The sequence below is a fragment of the Psammomys obesus genome, unplaced genomic scaffold (assembly GCF_907164565.1).
Source record: "Psammomys obesus unplaced genomic scaffold, mPsaObe1.curated_primary_1811, whole genome shotgun sequence".
In the NCBI taxonomy this organism is placed as follows: domain Eukaryota; kingdom Metazoa; phylum Chordata; class Mammalia; order Rodentia; family Muridae; genus Psammomys; species Psammomys obesus.
The window spans coordinates 37,504,564-37,521,636 of NW_026596046.1; the positions used below are offsets into that span (position 1 = coordinate 37,504,564).

Sequence of the window (17,073 nt, forward strand, 5' to 3'; positions counted from 1 at the left end):
AATTAGAGAACTTGTATATAACTTGATGTTCTTGGTTCATGTTGTATCTTATCTGAATGAGCAACTATTTATGACAACAAAGAAAAACAGCCATATTTTAAAACAATGATGTAACAAAACATCTGCTAGTTGATGGGGTATTTGCATGTTTTATGTTTAAGTCTTAATACTTTATTTCAATTCCTTAAAAATAGTTGGATTAAACACAATATATTCTTATTTTATTATCTTAACTTTCTATAGAAAATGAAATTTTATGCCCTCCCCTTCTTCCAAAACATTTCCTGCAGCCTGCACAAAGGTTGGCTGTGAGCCTCAGCATCTGCTTCTGACCCTTGTTGAGTCTTGACTTTCAGAGGACCCTCTGTAGGATGCTCCCATCCTGTTCTCTCTCTTCCACCGCTTCTGGTCTCTATCCTGTTTGCCATTCTGAATGAGATTTAAGCATCCTCCCTAGAGTACTCCTTGTTGTTTAGCTTCTTTAGGTCTGTAAATTTTAGCATGGCTATTCTATTTTATATGGCCAATATCCACTATAAATGAGTGTATACTGTGGATGTCTGTATGTTTCTGGGTTACTTCACCCAGGATGATTTTTTCTATTTCCACTCATTTGCAGGCAAATTTATATAATTGTAAAATTTTTTTAAAAATTAAAAGTAAATAAATAAAAGTACTAAAAACAGAAAATGAAAAATTTGCACTAAGACTTAATTAAATCTTTCATTCATCAAATCGCCAAAGAAAGCATGGTGTAATGAATTTAATTTTTTCTTTTGCAGATAAAGTTGCTGATGCTCCATAGGATGAGATTGTTTACCTGAGCCTTGCTGTTCTTTTGGAAACCTAGGTTTCCAATTCTAGATTCCATACATAAGATCCTTGAAAGAAACACTTTGCAATCCTATCTATGCCCTGAGGGAACTGTCCTGATTATATGACTAAGATTGAAATGCCCTTAGGTTGGACATGGTAAACAATACGACCCATCACTACATTTCATTTTTCTACTTGGTTGGTGTTCCTGGCTTGGAAAAGTTTCATGGCTTGCTCAGCATCCCTGTGTGCTTCCTGTTTGTCCTGACCCTGATGGGGAACAGCGTAATCATCGTCACTGTCAAGCTAGAAGCAAGCCTCCACCAGCCTATGTTTTTCTTCCTTTGCATGCTGGCAGCGAATGACATGTTTCTCACTTGCTCCACAGCCCTGAAAATGCTTGCTATTTTCTGGTTTGATGCACACTGGATTGAGTTTGATGCCTGTCTAACACAAATGTACTTCATCCACACGCTTTGCATCATGGAGTCGGCCATCCTCGTAGCGATGGCATTCGATCGCTTTGTGGCCATTTGCATCCCCCTACATTATTCAACCATCCTTACAACGTCTATGGTTGTTAAACTTGGCTTAGTTGGCTTGAGCCGGGCTCTCTTCATGGTGTTGCCATGTCCTCTTCTCATTAAGAGGCTGCCCTACTACACAGGCTATGTCATCCCTCATGCCTACTGTGAGCACATGGCTGTGGTGAAGTTGGCCAGCGCCAACACTCTCATTAACAGAGCGTATGGCATCTCAGTGGCCCTTTCAGTAACAATAGTGGACATATGGCTCATAGCCACATCCTATGTGAAAATTCTCCAGGCAGTGTTCCGGCTTTCTTCCCAGAACGCCCGCTCGAAAGCCCTGGGCACCTGTGCTGCGCATGTCTGCACCATTCTTGCATTCTACATGCCGGCATTGTTTAGCTTCCAAACTCATCGAATTGGCAAAAACGTGTCTCCCAGTGTCCACATCATCTTGGCAAGCATGTACCTTCTAGTGCCCCCCACAGTCAATCCCTTGGTGTATGGTGTCAAGACAAAACAGATCCGGGATCGCGTGCTGCGTCTCTTCTCACACTTGAAAATAACTGAATATTAAATCATTTGGATGACATTTGTGATGGAAGAGTATGTCTCATGAAAAATGGGCTATTAAATAACCTTTGCTAAGATGCTACTTTAACATGCTCGTTTTCTTTTATGTTCTTTTCATGGTGTGATGTAATATTTGGGTATTGATCTTCTGATTTCGTTTTATCTAAACAATGTCTGATTCTCAGTTCATTCAGTGTGCTCACATTACTCGGTTCCGGTTCAGGTTATGCGCATGTTACCCTTCATCATATATCGTCCTGTCAGGTTCTCTGTCTACACTGCTTATTTAGCGACAGATTTCTGCATAAAATAAGTGTGATAATTTTTATCTTAGTTTCATCTATATAAGTTGGGATACTGTCACTGCAACTTTTACATCAAAATAATTCATAGCAGCTGTAGAAAACTACATGAGGCCAAGCCAGAGAATGAACACTATATATTCTTTACTGTGCTCAAAAATGATCTTCTTTTGCCTAATTTCTTTCTTTTCTTTTCTTTTCTTTTTTTTTTTTTTTTTTGTGCAGTTAAGACAAGTTTATTCCCAGAACCGAGATCATGTTTTTGACAACTTTCTGGAATTCCTTGTACAAGAAGATCAAAAGATCGGGAGATCAGAATGCACAGGCACATAAACAAAGACACACTGATATCACATAATCTAAATTAAAAGAAATTGTTAAACAAATGTTTGCTCATAAATGTTGTTCACATGTAAGCATTCATTCCTGTAACTCAGGTGTTGAGGCATCTATAGGGTTATCTACAGAGTTTTTCTTCATCAAGAATTCCTTCATGTAACAGCAATCAAACACGTAGTCTTAAAGTCATAGAAATTAATCTATCTCAGTTGGTGGTATCATTTGGGAATGCTTAGGAAAAACAGCCCACCTGGAGGAAGTATGTTACTTGGGTTGGGCTTAATAGTTTTCAACTGCATAGCATTTGTATTTCCCACTCTCTGCTTCATGCTGCAGGTTGAGGATGTGAGTTCCAAACTTCCTAGCTGCCATGTGTGACACTTGTGAAGCCCATTTCATAGTGATCCCATATACCTCTGGAACCATAAGGCAAATTAAACACATTTGGAATTTGCTTTAACCATTGTGTTTTGTCACAGAAAAGGCAATAATACACACCCCAAAATTTTACAACTGGATGATTTATTTCATGCAATTGGAGAGAATTTTGAAATCTAAAAGAGTTGCCTTATTGTTTAAATTCATAGGCCTTTTGTCCATATTAGTTTTCAATTGGAAACAACATAAGGATGGATGCCATAAAGTATGAATACATTGTTGACACTTGTTAAAATTTTTCCTCCATATAATCTCCTTAACTGAATGCAAGTTGGTTCTTCAAAGATCTTAACAAATCTTTTATCCTAATAGATTTCCTTCAGAATTAGTTCAAGTTTCTCAAGATCTACTGTGATCTGCAAAGGCTTTAACTGGTTGCTCACACACTAAACCTTTTACTCTTCTATAATGGTACCATGAAGCAGAAAACTTTACCATACTGACCACACTCCTAGGGTTTCTTTGCAGCATGACTGTTCCTCATGATTTTAAAGGCAACTACATGAAAAGGCTTCACCACTTTGTTTACTCATAGGGTTTCACTGACTATGTATTCTTCTATGGACATAAGGGTATTAAGAAAAGGCTTTATCATATTGATTACATGTGTAAGGTTTCTCTCTAGTATCTGTATTTTATATACTTGAGGAAGACTGTGGTATGCAAAACTTGAAAAAGTAATTTGCATGTGGGAATGAGCAAAAGAAATTTGTCCTAAGTAGTGCCATTTTGATACCAGCTTCCATTGAATTATAGGGTGAAACCAAGGTTAAGTTCATAGTCCCTCAGAAAGCTGTAAAATTCCCACTAGCTGACCAGCATTCATTACTCAACTTTTGTTCCCATAAATATCAAATTTCCATACCATGGTTTCTGGTCCCCTAACATAATGACAAACACAAATCACAGATTTTCTTTCTTAAACCATATTACCTTTTCCTAACCACAAAAGGACAAATGGATATGATTGTTTTGATTGTAAAACCTGCATTTTACATCAGGTGACTTCCTCAATGACATAAACAAATCCCATATCCCTAAACCCTGACTGATGTTAAAAATTTAGCTGTAAAATGGCAAAGATGTTTATGATTTTCAAGGTCAGAACCTCTGTAACTTTCTGGCTCATTTGGTGGGTAGGCATCACAGTTCAGATCCCAAGAACATTATCTGGCCTTAATCAACCAGTAGTACCTGGATAACATTTGTTTATATTCTCAGATTTTCTCTCCATTTTGAAAGTTTTATGATAATGTAGAATATAGATATTTGCAAAGGCCTCACATTTTAACTTGTTCATAAAGTTTCTCTCTGCACGAATTCTTTCATGATGATTATACAAATGTTTAATAGTTTCACAATGTTAAATATGCTCATAGTCTTTCTTTCAGGTATGAATTCTTTCATGACTTTGAACATGATTGTGAAGAGCAAGTTTATATTAGGAAATGACTGTTTTGTGCAAAGGCTTTACACATAGGACACATCCCATAAGGTTTCTCTCCAGTGTGAGGTTATATATTAGGAGATACTGTTACATGTAATGACTTTACCACATTGGTTAAATTCAAAAGGTTTCTCTCCAGTATGTATTCTTTATGTCATAGGATATTACTATTATGTCAAAATGCTTTATCACATTGGTTACATTCAGAAACTTTCTCTCCAGTGTACATTCTTCTATGCACTTGGAGATTATTATGGCATGCAAAGGTTTTGACACATTGGTTACATTCATAGGCTTTCACTCCAGTAAGTGTTCTTGTTCAAGATGACTCTTACGAAAAAACTATATGACATTTCTTATTTTAATAAGGATTTTCTGTAACATGGATTTTTATGTATTAGGAGTTGACTGTGATGTACAAAGGTGATTCCACACTGCTTACATTCATAAAGATTTTCTTTTGTCTTCAGGGACTGATCTGAAATGCACAGACTGTTCCATGCAAAGGCTTTACCACCTTGGTTGCATTCATAAGGTGTTTCTCCAGTATGAGTTCTCTTATGTTTTCAGAGATTACTGTTACACGCAAAGGCTTTATTTACCACATTTTTTACATTCATACGGTTTCTCTCCAGTGTGAGCTCTTTTATGTCTTAGAACTCTGTTATATGCAAAGGTTTTACCACATTGGTTACACTCATAAGGTTTCTCTCCAGTGTGAGTTCTTTCATGTTAAGAGATGACTTTTACGTACAAAGGCTCTACCACACTGATTACATTCATAAGATTTCTCTCCATTGTGAGCTCTTTTATGTAGCATGAGACTACTGTTACAAGTAAAGGCTTTACCACACTGGTTACATTTGTAAGGTTTCTCTCCATCTTTTGCCTATTTTCATCTGAACTTTTTAAAGCATTTTATTTTTATTCATCTCTTTGTGAAAAAAATCAAAACTGTCCATGTTTCTTCTTTTCACCAGAGAAGTAAGGTTAGTGGGCAAAGTTGCTACCTCGATGTCTGCAGAGACAATAAATACAAGAGTACTGGAAACAGGAACATATGGAGCAAGTATATTGTGCTTTACTTGAATTTTAAACAAAATTCTCCCTAGATATCAAGTAAATGATTTTGAAGACTTGAGTCTGTGTAAAGAAAGAACATACAGAAAAGAATAAAAGTAAAGCATTCATTTTAAGTCTCAAATTATTTAATATATACCTGGTGTGTCAATGAAGTAGTCAGACTAAGATGAGAACATGTTAACATATGAATAAGAGAAATGCGAAGCAACAATATTGTAATTGATGTGGGAGAAATTGGGGAGAGGTTAATAAAAGGTATGTATAATCCCTTGAAGAGAATATTGCTAGCTGAAAATGTGATAAGGTGTATTGAGAACTTTCAAGCACCATTAGTTTCTGCAAAGAGACATACGTGATATAATACTAAAATTTTGTATCATTTTCAATTAAACACAAAAGAAGGCATAAAAAGGAAAAAATAGTATTTATCCAAAGTTATTGCTTTGGTATATAATGAAAAAAAAATATAAGTATGGATAATAAATAAGAACAGATTATGTATTGTATACAAAATATAATTTCTTCCCTGAAAATTCTTTTTAATTTAATTTTATTGAGAAATTTATTTATTACAATTTTTTCATTTCATATCCCTGCTGCAGCCCTCACCCTGTCTCCTCCCAGTCTCACCCATCCTCCCTTTCCTCCTTCTATACCCTTTCCCTAGTCCCCTGATAGGGGAGGACCTCCTCCCCTTCTATCTGACCCTAGCTTATCAGGTCTCATCAAGGCTGGTTGCATGATCTTTCTCTGTGGCATGGATGGCTGCATGCCCCAGGGGGAGATCCAAGAGCTGGCCACTGAGTTCATGTCAGAGACAATCCCTGAGCCCCTTACTAGAGAACCCACTTGGAAAATGAGCAACCAATGAGCTTCCTTCGAACAGGGGTCTAGGTCATCTCTGTGCATGGTCCCTAGCTGTAGTATTGGTCTCTGCAGGGCCCCCTGGTCCCAGGTATTTTGTCTCTGTTATTCTCCTTGTGGAGTTCCTGTCCCCTCCAGGTCTATCTTCCTCTTCTTCCATAAGGATTCTGGCACTGTGCCCAAAGTTTGGCTATGAGTCTCAGTGTCACCTTTGAAACCCTGGTGGGTAGAGTCTTTCAGAGGTCCTCTGTGCAAGGCTCCTGTCCTGTCCCATGCAGGGAAATGGTGGTGATGAGGAAGAATTATCCTGAGTGAGGTAACCCAGAAGCAGAAAGACACAAATGATATATATTCACTTGTAAGTGGATATTAACCATATAATATAGGATAAACAAACTAAAAATCTATATTTCTAAGGAAGCTAAACAACAAGGAGGATCCTAGGCAAGAAGTTTAAGTCTCATTCAAAAGGGCAAACAGGATAGACATGGGAAGTCGGAGAAGACAATGAACAGGACAAGATGGGGCATGCAGCCTTCCACAGAGGAGCTCCGAAAATTCTTGTATTGCTTTTCAAAGTGCAGTTTAGATTATACTCAGGAGAAAATGAACAAGGGTAGCATCCCACATAGCAAATTAGAGATTTTGCCAATTAATTCACTAAATATATTCCAGAAAATAATAACTTCAAATAGGAAAAGATTCACTTTATAAATAATTACAATTTCCTTTAAAGATGCTATTTTGAGAAAATAACATTACTTGTAATTGAAGATTGAGTAAGCTAAATTTAGCCAAACAGAAAACCTCAGCCTTGCTAGGCCACAGAAGAGGACAATGCAACCAGTCCTAATAAAATCTGATAAGCTAGGGTCAGATGGAAGAGGAGGAGGACCTCTCCTATCAGTGGACTTGGGGAGGGTGGGATTAGGAGGAGACGAGGGAGGTGGCTACAGTTGGGATACAAAAAGAATAAACTGTAATTAATATATAAAAAATAAAATTTTAATTTAAAAAATAAAAAAAGAAAACCCTTGGACAGAGCACAGAGAGTCTTATGGAAGAAGGGAGATGTAAAAGGACCAGGAGGGGACAGGAGCCACACAAGGAGACCAACAAAGAAAAACAAAAACTTTAAAATCACACTTAAACACAAAGTGCATTTTACTTCCTTTAAAGCATCTCCTTTATTTTTGAAAATTTAATTAAAAAAAAATAGTAACTTCAGGAGTTTGTTGTGAGGACTGAAATAGTTAGCATGGCATCCTGACATGTATTTGACACTCAGTAAGCATCCATTACTATTTTTTTTTGTAGCAGGTACTTGGTTTGTATATAGTAAGTAAATAAACAAATATATTACTGAATACTAAAAAAAAGATAATTTCATTTGTGTACATGACAAAATATGATATCTAGCAATTTCTCACTCTAAGTCCATGTTTTCCCCAACATGTACCTCCAAATATTTATTTTATTTTTATAAATTACAGTTTATTCACTTTGTATCCCAGCTATAGCCCCCTCCCCCACTCCCTGCCAATCCGCCCACTCTCCCTCTTTTTCTCCTATGCCCCTTCCCCAGTCCACTGATAGGGAGGCCCTCCTCTCCTTCCATCTGACCCTAGCCTATCAGGTCTCATCAGGAGTGGCTGCTTTGTCTTCCTCTGTGGCCTGGTAAGGCTGCTCCCCCCTCAGGGAGAGGTGATCAAAGAGCCAGCCCCTAGCATCTATCCACTGCAAATAACTTCTCAATAAGTGATGGGGCATGCAGATCATCTACCCATTTATGCTGGAATTTTGGCTGCCTTGATTTAGTTCAGGTCTAGTGCAGGTAGTCACAGTCTCTTAGTATTCATTAGTGTGTTAGTTATTATAAGCATGGAAATGTTGGACATCATAAAATCTCCTTTTGTAGATAGCTTCATTAATGGAAAAATTCCCCAGCTCTCTCTACAGCCAATATGCAGAAGACTTGGTTGCAGGCTGAAATGCCTGCCATGTTCCGCCATGACAGTAAGCAGTCCTTCATAGTTCCTGTTTCACAATTATGTCTGCCAGATAGACCGGCCAGAAGGCTAAAGACGATGCTGAAATGTTACAGAGAGAGAATTGGTGACTGACCAGGCAGTAAACTTTTGCTATCATCTCTCATGGGCTAGCTCTTTGATCACCTCCATCTGAGAGGGAAGCAGCCTTACCAAGCTGCAGAGGAAGACAATGCTGCCAGTCCTGATGCAACTTGATAGACTAGGGTCAGATGGAAGGGGAGGAGGACCTCACCTATCATTAGACTGGGGGAAGGGCATAGGAGAAGAAGAGGGTGAAAGGGTGGGTTTGAGATGGGAAGGGGAAGAAGCTACAGCTGGGATACAAAGTGAATAAACTGTAATTAATAATAATAAAATAAAAATTATAAATAAAAGAAAATCATGAAATTTGCATGAAAATGTGGAAACTAGAAAAGATCATCCTGAGTGAGGTATCCTAGAAGCAGAAAGATTTACATGGTATATACACACTTATAAGTAGATATTAGACATATAATACAGAATAAACATAATAAAATCTGTACTCCTAAAGAAGCTAAGCAAGAAGGAGGACCCTGGGTGAGATGATCAATCCTCACTCAGACAGGCAAAAAGGATGGACATCAGAAGTGAGAGAAAACAGGGAACAGGACAGGAGCCTGCCACAGAGGGACTCTGAAGGGCTCTACCCAGTAGGGTATCAAAACAGATGCTGAGACTCATACCCAAACTTTGGGCAGAGTGTAGGGAATCTTATGAAAGAAGGGGGAGATAGGAAGACTTGAGGGGACAGGAACTCTACAACAAGAGCAACAGAACAAAGAAATCTGGGCACAGGGGGCTTTTCTGAGACTGATGCTCTAACCAAGGACCATGCATGGAGATAACCTAGAACCACTGCACAGATGTAGTCCAAGGAAGCTCAGTGTCCAAGTGAGTTCCCTAATAAATGGGAACAGGGACTGTCTTTGACATGAACTCAGTGGCTGACTCTTATGTCATCCTACTGAGGGGTGTGCAGCCTTACCAGACCACAGAGAACAACAGTACAGCCACTCCTGATAAGACCTGATAGAGTAGGATCGAAGGAAGGAGAGGAAGACTTCCCCTATCAGTGGACTTGGGGAGGGGCATGTGTGGAGAAGAAAGAGGGAAGGTGGGACTGGGAGGGGAGGGGCTTATGGGGGGATACAAAGTGAATAAAGTGTAATTAATAAAAATTAAAATCAAAAAAATTAAAAATTAAAAATAAAAGATGCCTTGAAAAAGCTTTTAGTACAATAAACAAATAAAACTAATAGGCTGTATTACTGTATTATATTCACAACATAATTTTTGCCTACACAGCAGAGAAATATTTTAGTTTTTTCTTATTCAAAATAAATATTTTGCAGTAAAGAAATGGTTTACATTTCATGCTTATCCCAGATAATTTATAGATGAAAATGTATATACCACGCTCTATAGGATGCAAATATCATGTCAGTTGGTTGCTGGGAACTAAACCAGGAAAATTACATATGTTTACATATGTAAGAATCTTACATATGCAAGAATTCTTGCATACGTAAGAATTACATAGGAAAGAACCAAGAGAAAGTCGGCCAAGATGGTATATTTTGGGTCCTTGTACTCAGGAGGCTAAAGAAGAGAGTTATGAATGTGAGGCTAACCTGGGCCTCAGTAGAAAACAGTTCAAAAATCACACACACAAAACATAAAAAATTTAAAAATACAAAGGGAAAACTAAGTTCCAAATCTGCCTACTGAATGTTCTGTCAGGTCTCCATGATCATCTTATTACGAAAAGCCCTGACAGGCTTTCATCATGTTCAAATCAGAACACTGCACTCGGTGATGGGTATGAATTGACCTAGAATGTCAATCTCACCAAATGCAGGGTGATTATTTTTATTGTCTCTGAGTCACTATCCCTTAGACTGATGTTGTCTGCACCAGCAATCATCTTCTGCAGGTGTGGTCTCTAGCAGCCTAGTGTCTGACCTTCTTTAGCCACACACACATGCATATATACATAAATAAATAACAAAAACAAGGTTAGCAGATTATATATATATATATATATATATATATATATATACACACATATGTGTATCCATGTATGTATGTTTGTGCATATGCAAACATATATAATCAAAGGTCAAAGAAGCTATAAAATTAAGACTGTTGGGAGATGGGAAGCTTTGGAGGAAGGGTAATTTTGGGAGTGGGGAGAAATAAAATGGTGGTGAAATGATTTAATTTTATTTCAGTTAAAAACATTAAAAGTTAAATAAATGAAATAACGTATTTTATATACAGACTCTATAGATAAGATGTATATCAGGGAGCTTGTTATATATGATCCTTGACATTTATTATTTGATTAATTATATTGTTTATCTGATGAGCACAGATGAATTCATACATTTTGTTCTTCATGAGACTAGAGTAATTAATAATTCCAGACCTGACAAAGCTATTATTTTATTCCCTCAATGGACATCTGACAGAGAAGTGGTGCATATAACATAAAAATATGTTTAAGTTCCTCTAGTGCACTGATTTCTCATTGAGTACTGTATTATGTCAGCATATTCCTCAGAGATACTTATATTTCCTGTTATTTTCCTATTTATGTCACAACAATAACCTTTGGAAATGATACCCTCTGTATTTTCATTTTTTTAAAAGCTTAGATATATTCATTTTAAAAATTATTATTAATTACAATTTATTCACTTTATAAGACCTGGAGAGGACAGGAACTCCCCAAGGAGAGCTACAGAACCAAGAAATCTGGGCACAGGGGTCTTTTCTGAGACTGATTTTCCAACCAAGGACCATGCATGGAGATAACCTAGAACCCCTGCACAGATGTAGCCCATAGCAGCTCAGTGGCCAAGTGGGTTTCCTAGTAATGGGAACAGGGACTGTCTCTGACATGAACTCAGTGGCTGGCTCTTTGATCTCCTCCTGAGGGTAGTGCAACCTTAACAGGCCACAGAGGAAGACAATGCAGCCAGTCCTGATGAGACCTGATAGGCTAGGGTCAGATGGAAAGTGATAAGGACCTCCACTCTCAGTGGACTGGGGGAGGGCCATGGGAGGAGAAGAACACAGGAAGGTGAAATTGGGAGGGGACAAAGGAGAGGGCTACAGCTGAGATAAAAAGTGAATAAATTGTAATTGATGAAAGTATTAAATTAACTTATTAAGAATCCAGCTATATCACTCCTGGGCATATATCTGAAAGTTGCTCAACCAAACAACAAGGACATTTGCTAAACTATGTTTGTAGCAGCTTTATTTGCAATAGCCAGAATCTGGAAAAAACCTAGCTGTCCCTCAACAAAGTCATGGATACAGAACTTGTGGTACATTTACACAATGGAATATTACTCAGCAATTAAAAACAAGGAAATCATGGAATTTTCCGGTAAATGGATGGAACTAAAAAAGATCCTGAGTGAGGTAATGCAGAAGCAGAAAATCATGTATGGTATATCCTCACTCATAAGGGGATATTACCCGAATAATGCAGGACAAGCATACTACAGTCTTAGAGAAACTGAACAACAAGGAGGATCCGAGGCGTATTCCTTTTTATTTATTTTTTTCATGTCATATAATTTGATCATGTTTTCCCTTTCTCCCAACTCCCCTAAAATACCCTCCAACTCTCCACACACCCAACTTTATGTTCTTTCTATCTTGAATTCTGTTTAATGGTTTTATTAAACCATTTATTAACCATTGTTAGATGCTCCAGGGATAGATGAGAGCACACTGTTTTGAATTTTCATTCATGTCTCCTTGTTTATGTTGGATTTCCTTCTCTTTTTTTTTTTTTTGTTTCAGTGAATCATTTTGGGCGGGAGCAGGGCCCCACCACTCGCATCCTTATCTCTTTGGTTTTTATTCCGTAAACTATGGGGTTCATGGTTGGGGGTACCAATAGATAGAGATTAGCCAGGAGAATGAGGGTGTGCCTGGAGACATGGTGCCCAAAGCGATGGGTAAAGAAAGAAAAAAAGGCCAGCGTGTAGAATATTAAAATGACACAAATGTGTGCTCCGCAGGTGCCAAAAGCTTTTTTCCGGGCTTCCCTTGATGGCAGTTGTAGGACTGTTTTCAAGATTAGCCAGTAAGACAAGGAGATGAAGACGAAGTCCATCCCTGTGGTAAGGAGCGCAGCTGAGAGTCCATAAACGCTATTTAGGGCAATGCTGTTGCAAGCCAGCTTGGCGATGCCCATATTCTCACAGTATGTGTGGCGGATAATGTTGCTCCAGCAGAAGTCCAAGCGGAGAATAAGGAGAACCCCGGGAGTGACAACAGCCACACTCCGAGCTACCAGTGCCAGCCCAACCTTGCCGATGAGAGAGCCTGTAAGCAGGGTTGTGTAACGCAGTGGGGCGCAGATAGCCACATAGCGATCAAAAGCCATGGCCAGCAAGACAGCGGATTCAGAGAGGAAAAGGGCGTGGACGAAGAACATCTGTGTGAGGCAAGCAGGAAAGGGGCTTGCCAAGGGGCCCTGCCAGAAAATGAGCAGCATCTGGGGCACAGTGACAGTACAGAGGAGGACATCGTTGAACGCCAACATGGCCAGGAAGAGATACATGGGTTCATGGAGGCTCCGGTCAGAGACCACCACTGCCACGACCAGCACGTTGCCTAACACAGCCAAGAGGTACATGAAGCTGAAAGGGATGGAGATCCAAATTTGGATATCTTCTAATCCTGGCACGCCAGTGAGCAGAAAGAAAGTGAGCTGAGCAGGGGTAGTGTTGAGTTCTGAAAGAGAGAGGTGCGGAAGACTTTCTTACACAAGAAGTGGGAGGTCTGGACTAAAGATAGATGAAACGCCTTAACGCTGCTGAAGTCCTAATCAGTTCTGGTGCGACGAAGAGAAAGGACTGAAGACCATAAGTAAGAGAGGAGGGGAGGGGAGAGGCGGGATACAAAGTAAATAAAGTGTAATTAAAAATAAAATTAAATTAAAAAAGAAATATGTAACAAAGTATAAGTTACAGGTTAAAGCTATATATTTTGAACGCTACAGGAGAGTCTTACAAAAATATGAAAAGAAAATATAAGCACTACTCATAAAAAAAGAAAATTAAATTCACTGGAGACACAGAAATATGGTTATGTGTTGCAAATTTGAATACATTATCTATTTAACAGAAACACATTGATATCCAAAATACATGGAAGGTAGGTGAACAAGGAGGAGATACAGAATTCAAAAGAAAATCAGATGAAAAGAATTTAAGAGGCACCTTAAAAGGCATACAAAATCAGCAAAAAAATTCAGAATAAATCCACAATAATATACTATTTAAGATACTCAAAAAAGATAGATAAAATTAAGAGAAAAAATTATATGGAGTGAGTTTCTGACATTCTTTTTTTTTTTTTGCAGGATGGTTTTCTTTGAAAATATGAGAAATCAGAAAGAACAAAGCTACTGATTTTCTGTAAGTGATGCCTTTTGTTACAACCAAAAATTTTATATGGTTTTTAAATTTTATTCTAATAGATATGCTAAATAATGAGTACAAAAGGCATGGTTTCCTTCCTTCCTCCACATAAGTAAAGGTTGGGGAGAACACCCCATTTTTTAAATCATCACCTGGTATACAACTGGCAGCAATCGCTTGCAAAGAGTTTTAAGATTCTAATTCCTTTTTAAGAAATTCATTATATTCTCTCTTTTTTCCTCCTTCCTCTTTCTTTTTATGTGTGTGTGTGTGTGCATGTGTGAGTATGTGTTTATGAGTGTGTGTATTTATGCGGGAGGACATGCATGGTATACAGTACATGCAAATTCAGAATAACTTGAAGATAACTTGAAGGACCCCAGGTATGTCCTGGGCCTTGAACTCACGTTGTCATTCTTAGTTTAAACAATTTTCTTGTGGAGCCATCTCATGGGCTCCAAGGGGGAAATTCTTATTTTGTATTTCAATGTTGTGAAATTTTCATTGTTGCCCTAGTTTTTCTACTAACAAAGCAATAATTTGATTCACTTGTCTCTCATTCAAATTCTTGAAAACAAAAATTGAACCAACATGAAATTTAGCATGCAGTGCAAAAATTAAATTATTCATACTCAAATTAACACTGCTTCTCAAGATTCAAGACATTAAATAAGACACAATCCACACGTGCAGTGTTGATTTTCATTCCGAGAAAGAAAGCCACAGCAAAGAGTCAAGGCTCATCCAACACTGGTGCGGCTTTGCATAGAGCAGAGAAATGTCTATTTTCATTCAGCCCTATCAAGAGAACATAATAAAAATTTTCCATTATTTGTATAGCCATGGTCTTGTTTTTATTTTGTGTTTTGTTTTGTTCTTTGTTTTATACTGAAAACTCTTCCCATACAATACATTCTGAACAGAGTTCCCCCCCCGCTCCCCCCCCCGCCCCCCCCCCAGCTCCCCCCGATTCTTCTCGCATCCCTAATCTGATTGCATGTCTTTCCTGGGAATTTTTTTGAAATTTTTCATTATTATTATTTTTTCATTTATTTATTGTTATTTAGAATTTATTAGCTTTGTGGCCCAGTTACAGCCCCCACCCTCATCTCCTCCCGGTCTCACCCTCCCTCCTCCTGTCCCTCCTACACCTCTTTCCTAGTCCACCGATAGAGGAATTATCCTGGGTCTTGTTTTAAATAAAATTATTGAAAATTCTGTCTTTGCCCACCTTTCCTGCCTTCCCTCCAGACCTCCCATTTATTCTCTTTGAAATGGGGCCCTATTGCTTAATTATTTAGAGCACTAATCAATATTTGGCATAAAGATGGGGTTTATATAAAAATGACTCAGATCCAAAAATATGCATTTTCATGTCCTATAAAACATTTATTTAAGTAGTCAATTGGTAATACAAATCATTATTCTGAGCAAGGTCAAAGAGTATATTTATCAACATGTTTTGATTTCAACTTCTAGGAAACCTCAGTTGTGGATAATAAATAGTTTTCTATCTGAAAAGAAATTTACCAAAATTTTCAATATGCACAGGGTCCATTTTCCATGCTGGAAGCTCAGAGTTACTAGGAAATCACTCTGCACTGAGAATAGCAGCTCCACTCCACATTACCCAAAGTCTTCCTTTCCAGATAATTCCAGCGTCAGCAAGGAAGTATGGCATCCCATCCCATCAGCACCCTGCCTTTTTCCCGTTTTCTTCCACATGCCCCTTTCTCTCTCTCTCACTCTCTTGTTCCATTTCACTTCCTCCTCTATACTCCCACTTAGTTTTTGCTCTGTCTTAGTGGTAATAAAGATGAAGATACTGTTCTTTTTTTTTCAATTTTAGGACACATGCATGGAATAGGTAAATGTCTTTAGATAAGATTAGGATAGCTATTGCTTAAAATTCAGTTAGGTCCACAGTTTCATCAAACACTCATGACAGGAAATCTGCACTTTCTTGCTCTGTTTTATAACAACCACACAGAAATATCAGCTATTTAAATAGAAGAGAAATCACATGTTAGCCTGTGAATTGTCAGTATAGCAAATTAAATGACAATGATGGGAAAATGTGCGCATACTTACTAATAATCCTTTTCCTAACACTAAAAAGAAAAAAAATTCAAGCAATGAAATATAACTATACCAACTACCCTACTGTAGTTTATTATGCCAGTTTTAAATAGGCAGAAACCTGGACATCTATTAATATCTGGACATCTATTAACATACAAATTTTGTTTACAAATCCAGAGACACTAGTTTCAGAGTGTATAACTTTAACCAGTGAAGGGTTCTCATTCACCTTGTGCTTCCACAGCTTTTCTCAGTCAATAAAAACAGTACAGGGGAGGTTTGAAAGTTTCTAATACCTTTGGTTGCGATATCCATGAAGCCTGTGTGAGGTGGCCATGCCCTCCTGCTGCGAGCACAGACTTGTACATATACACACGTCTGTACTTCACGCTCATATTTCCAGCATCAACCAAGGGAATAGTCTCTACCTGGGCTGAGAGGTCTTTTGAGAGTTATTTTCATCGCGTAACTATTTCCACAGCCGGGTCCACAGTTAGAATTTGATCACCTTACTTGATCATGGCCTTTCACACCACAGAAATGATATTTTCATATCTTGAATTGTGTCTGATTGTTTTCTTCTTTATTATTATTTTAGTTTTTACTATTTGATCATTTTATACCCCCAATTGCAGCCCCCTGCCTCAACTCCTCCTGGCCCCACCTTGCCACCTCTTCACCCTATCCCCTCCCCTTAGTTTACTGAAAGGGGGAGCTCTCCTCTCCTTGCCATCTGCCCCTAGCTTTTCAAGTCTCATCAAGACTGATCACCTCTGCCCTGGTGATTCAACCTCGCCAGGCCACAGAGGAAGAGGATCCAGGCAGTATATGATTGTTTTTAATCCATAATGAATCTGTTTACAATGTATGTGCACATGGTTTTAAGTTTAATATTAAATCCTCATGTAATTCTAAAATTATACAAAAGCATCCTATTCCATGTCTCTTATGAAGCAAGAACACCTTTTGAAACAAAGTTAAACTCCTAAGGGTACTTTTATCTATTTCAAAAAAATACCAGATGCCTCCTTTGTGTTGTTTTGTGTGGTGCTGAGGAAGGTGAACGCTGTGGTATGTGAGGAA

General features: G+C 38.1%; 2 protein-coding genes across 2 annotated transcripts; one reads left to right on the plus strand and one right to left on the minus strand.

The window, feature by feature from the left end:
• Positions 1–969: 969 nt before the first annotated feature.
• On the plus strand, positions 970–1,920 carry LOC129688691 (olfactory receptor 52K1-like). Its single transcript, XM_055623647.1, has one exon. The coding sequence runs from the start codon at positions 970–972 to the stop codon at positions 1,918–1,920; it is 951 nt and encodes a 316-aa protein (XP_055479622.1).
• A 10,364-nt stretch (positions 1,921–12,284) lies between these two features.
• LOC129688732 (olfactory receptor 52Z1P-like) lies at positions 12,285–16,452 on the minus strand. Its single transcript, XM_055623695.1, has 2 exons — positions 16,419–16,452; positions 12,285–13,246 (listed from the first exon to the last, which is right to left on the minus strand). Exons 1-2 carry the CDS (start codon positions 16,450–16,452, stop codon positions 12,285–12,287), a joined length of 996 nt encoding a protein of 331 aa, XP_055479670.1.
• Between the last annotated feature and the right edge of the window lie 621 nt (positions 16,453–17,073).

Bases quoted from the DNA above. Each gene is read 5' to 3' on its own strand.
- LOC129688691 (XM_055623647.1), top strand. From the start codon at position 970: ATGGTAAACAATACGACCCATCACTACATTTCATTTTTCTACTTGGTT.
- LOC129688732 (XM_055623695.1), bottom strand. From the start codon at position 16,452: ATGAAAATAACTCTCAAAAGACCTCTCAGCCCAG. The intron at 13,247-16,418 runs GTAGAGACTATT...TTCTTGTGTAAG, and splicing joins CAAAAGACCTCTCAGCCCAG to AAAGTCTTCCGCACCTCTCT.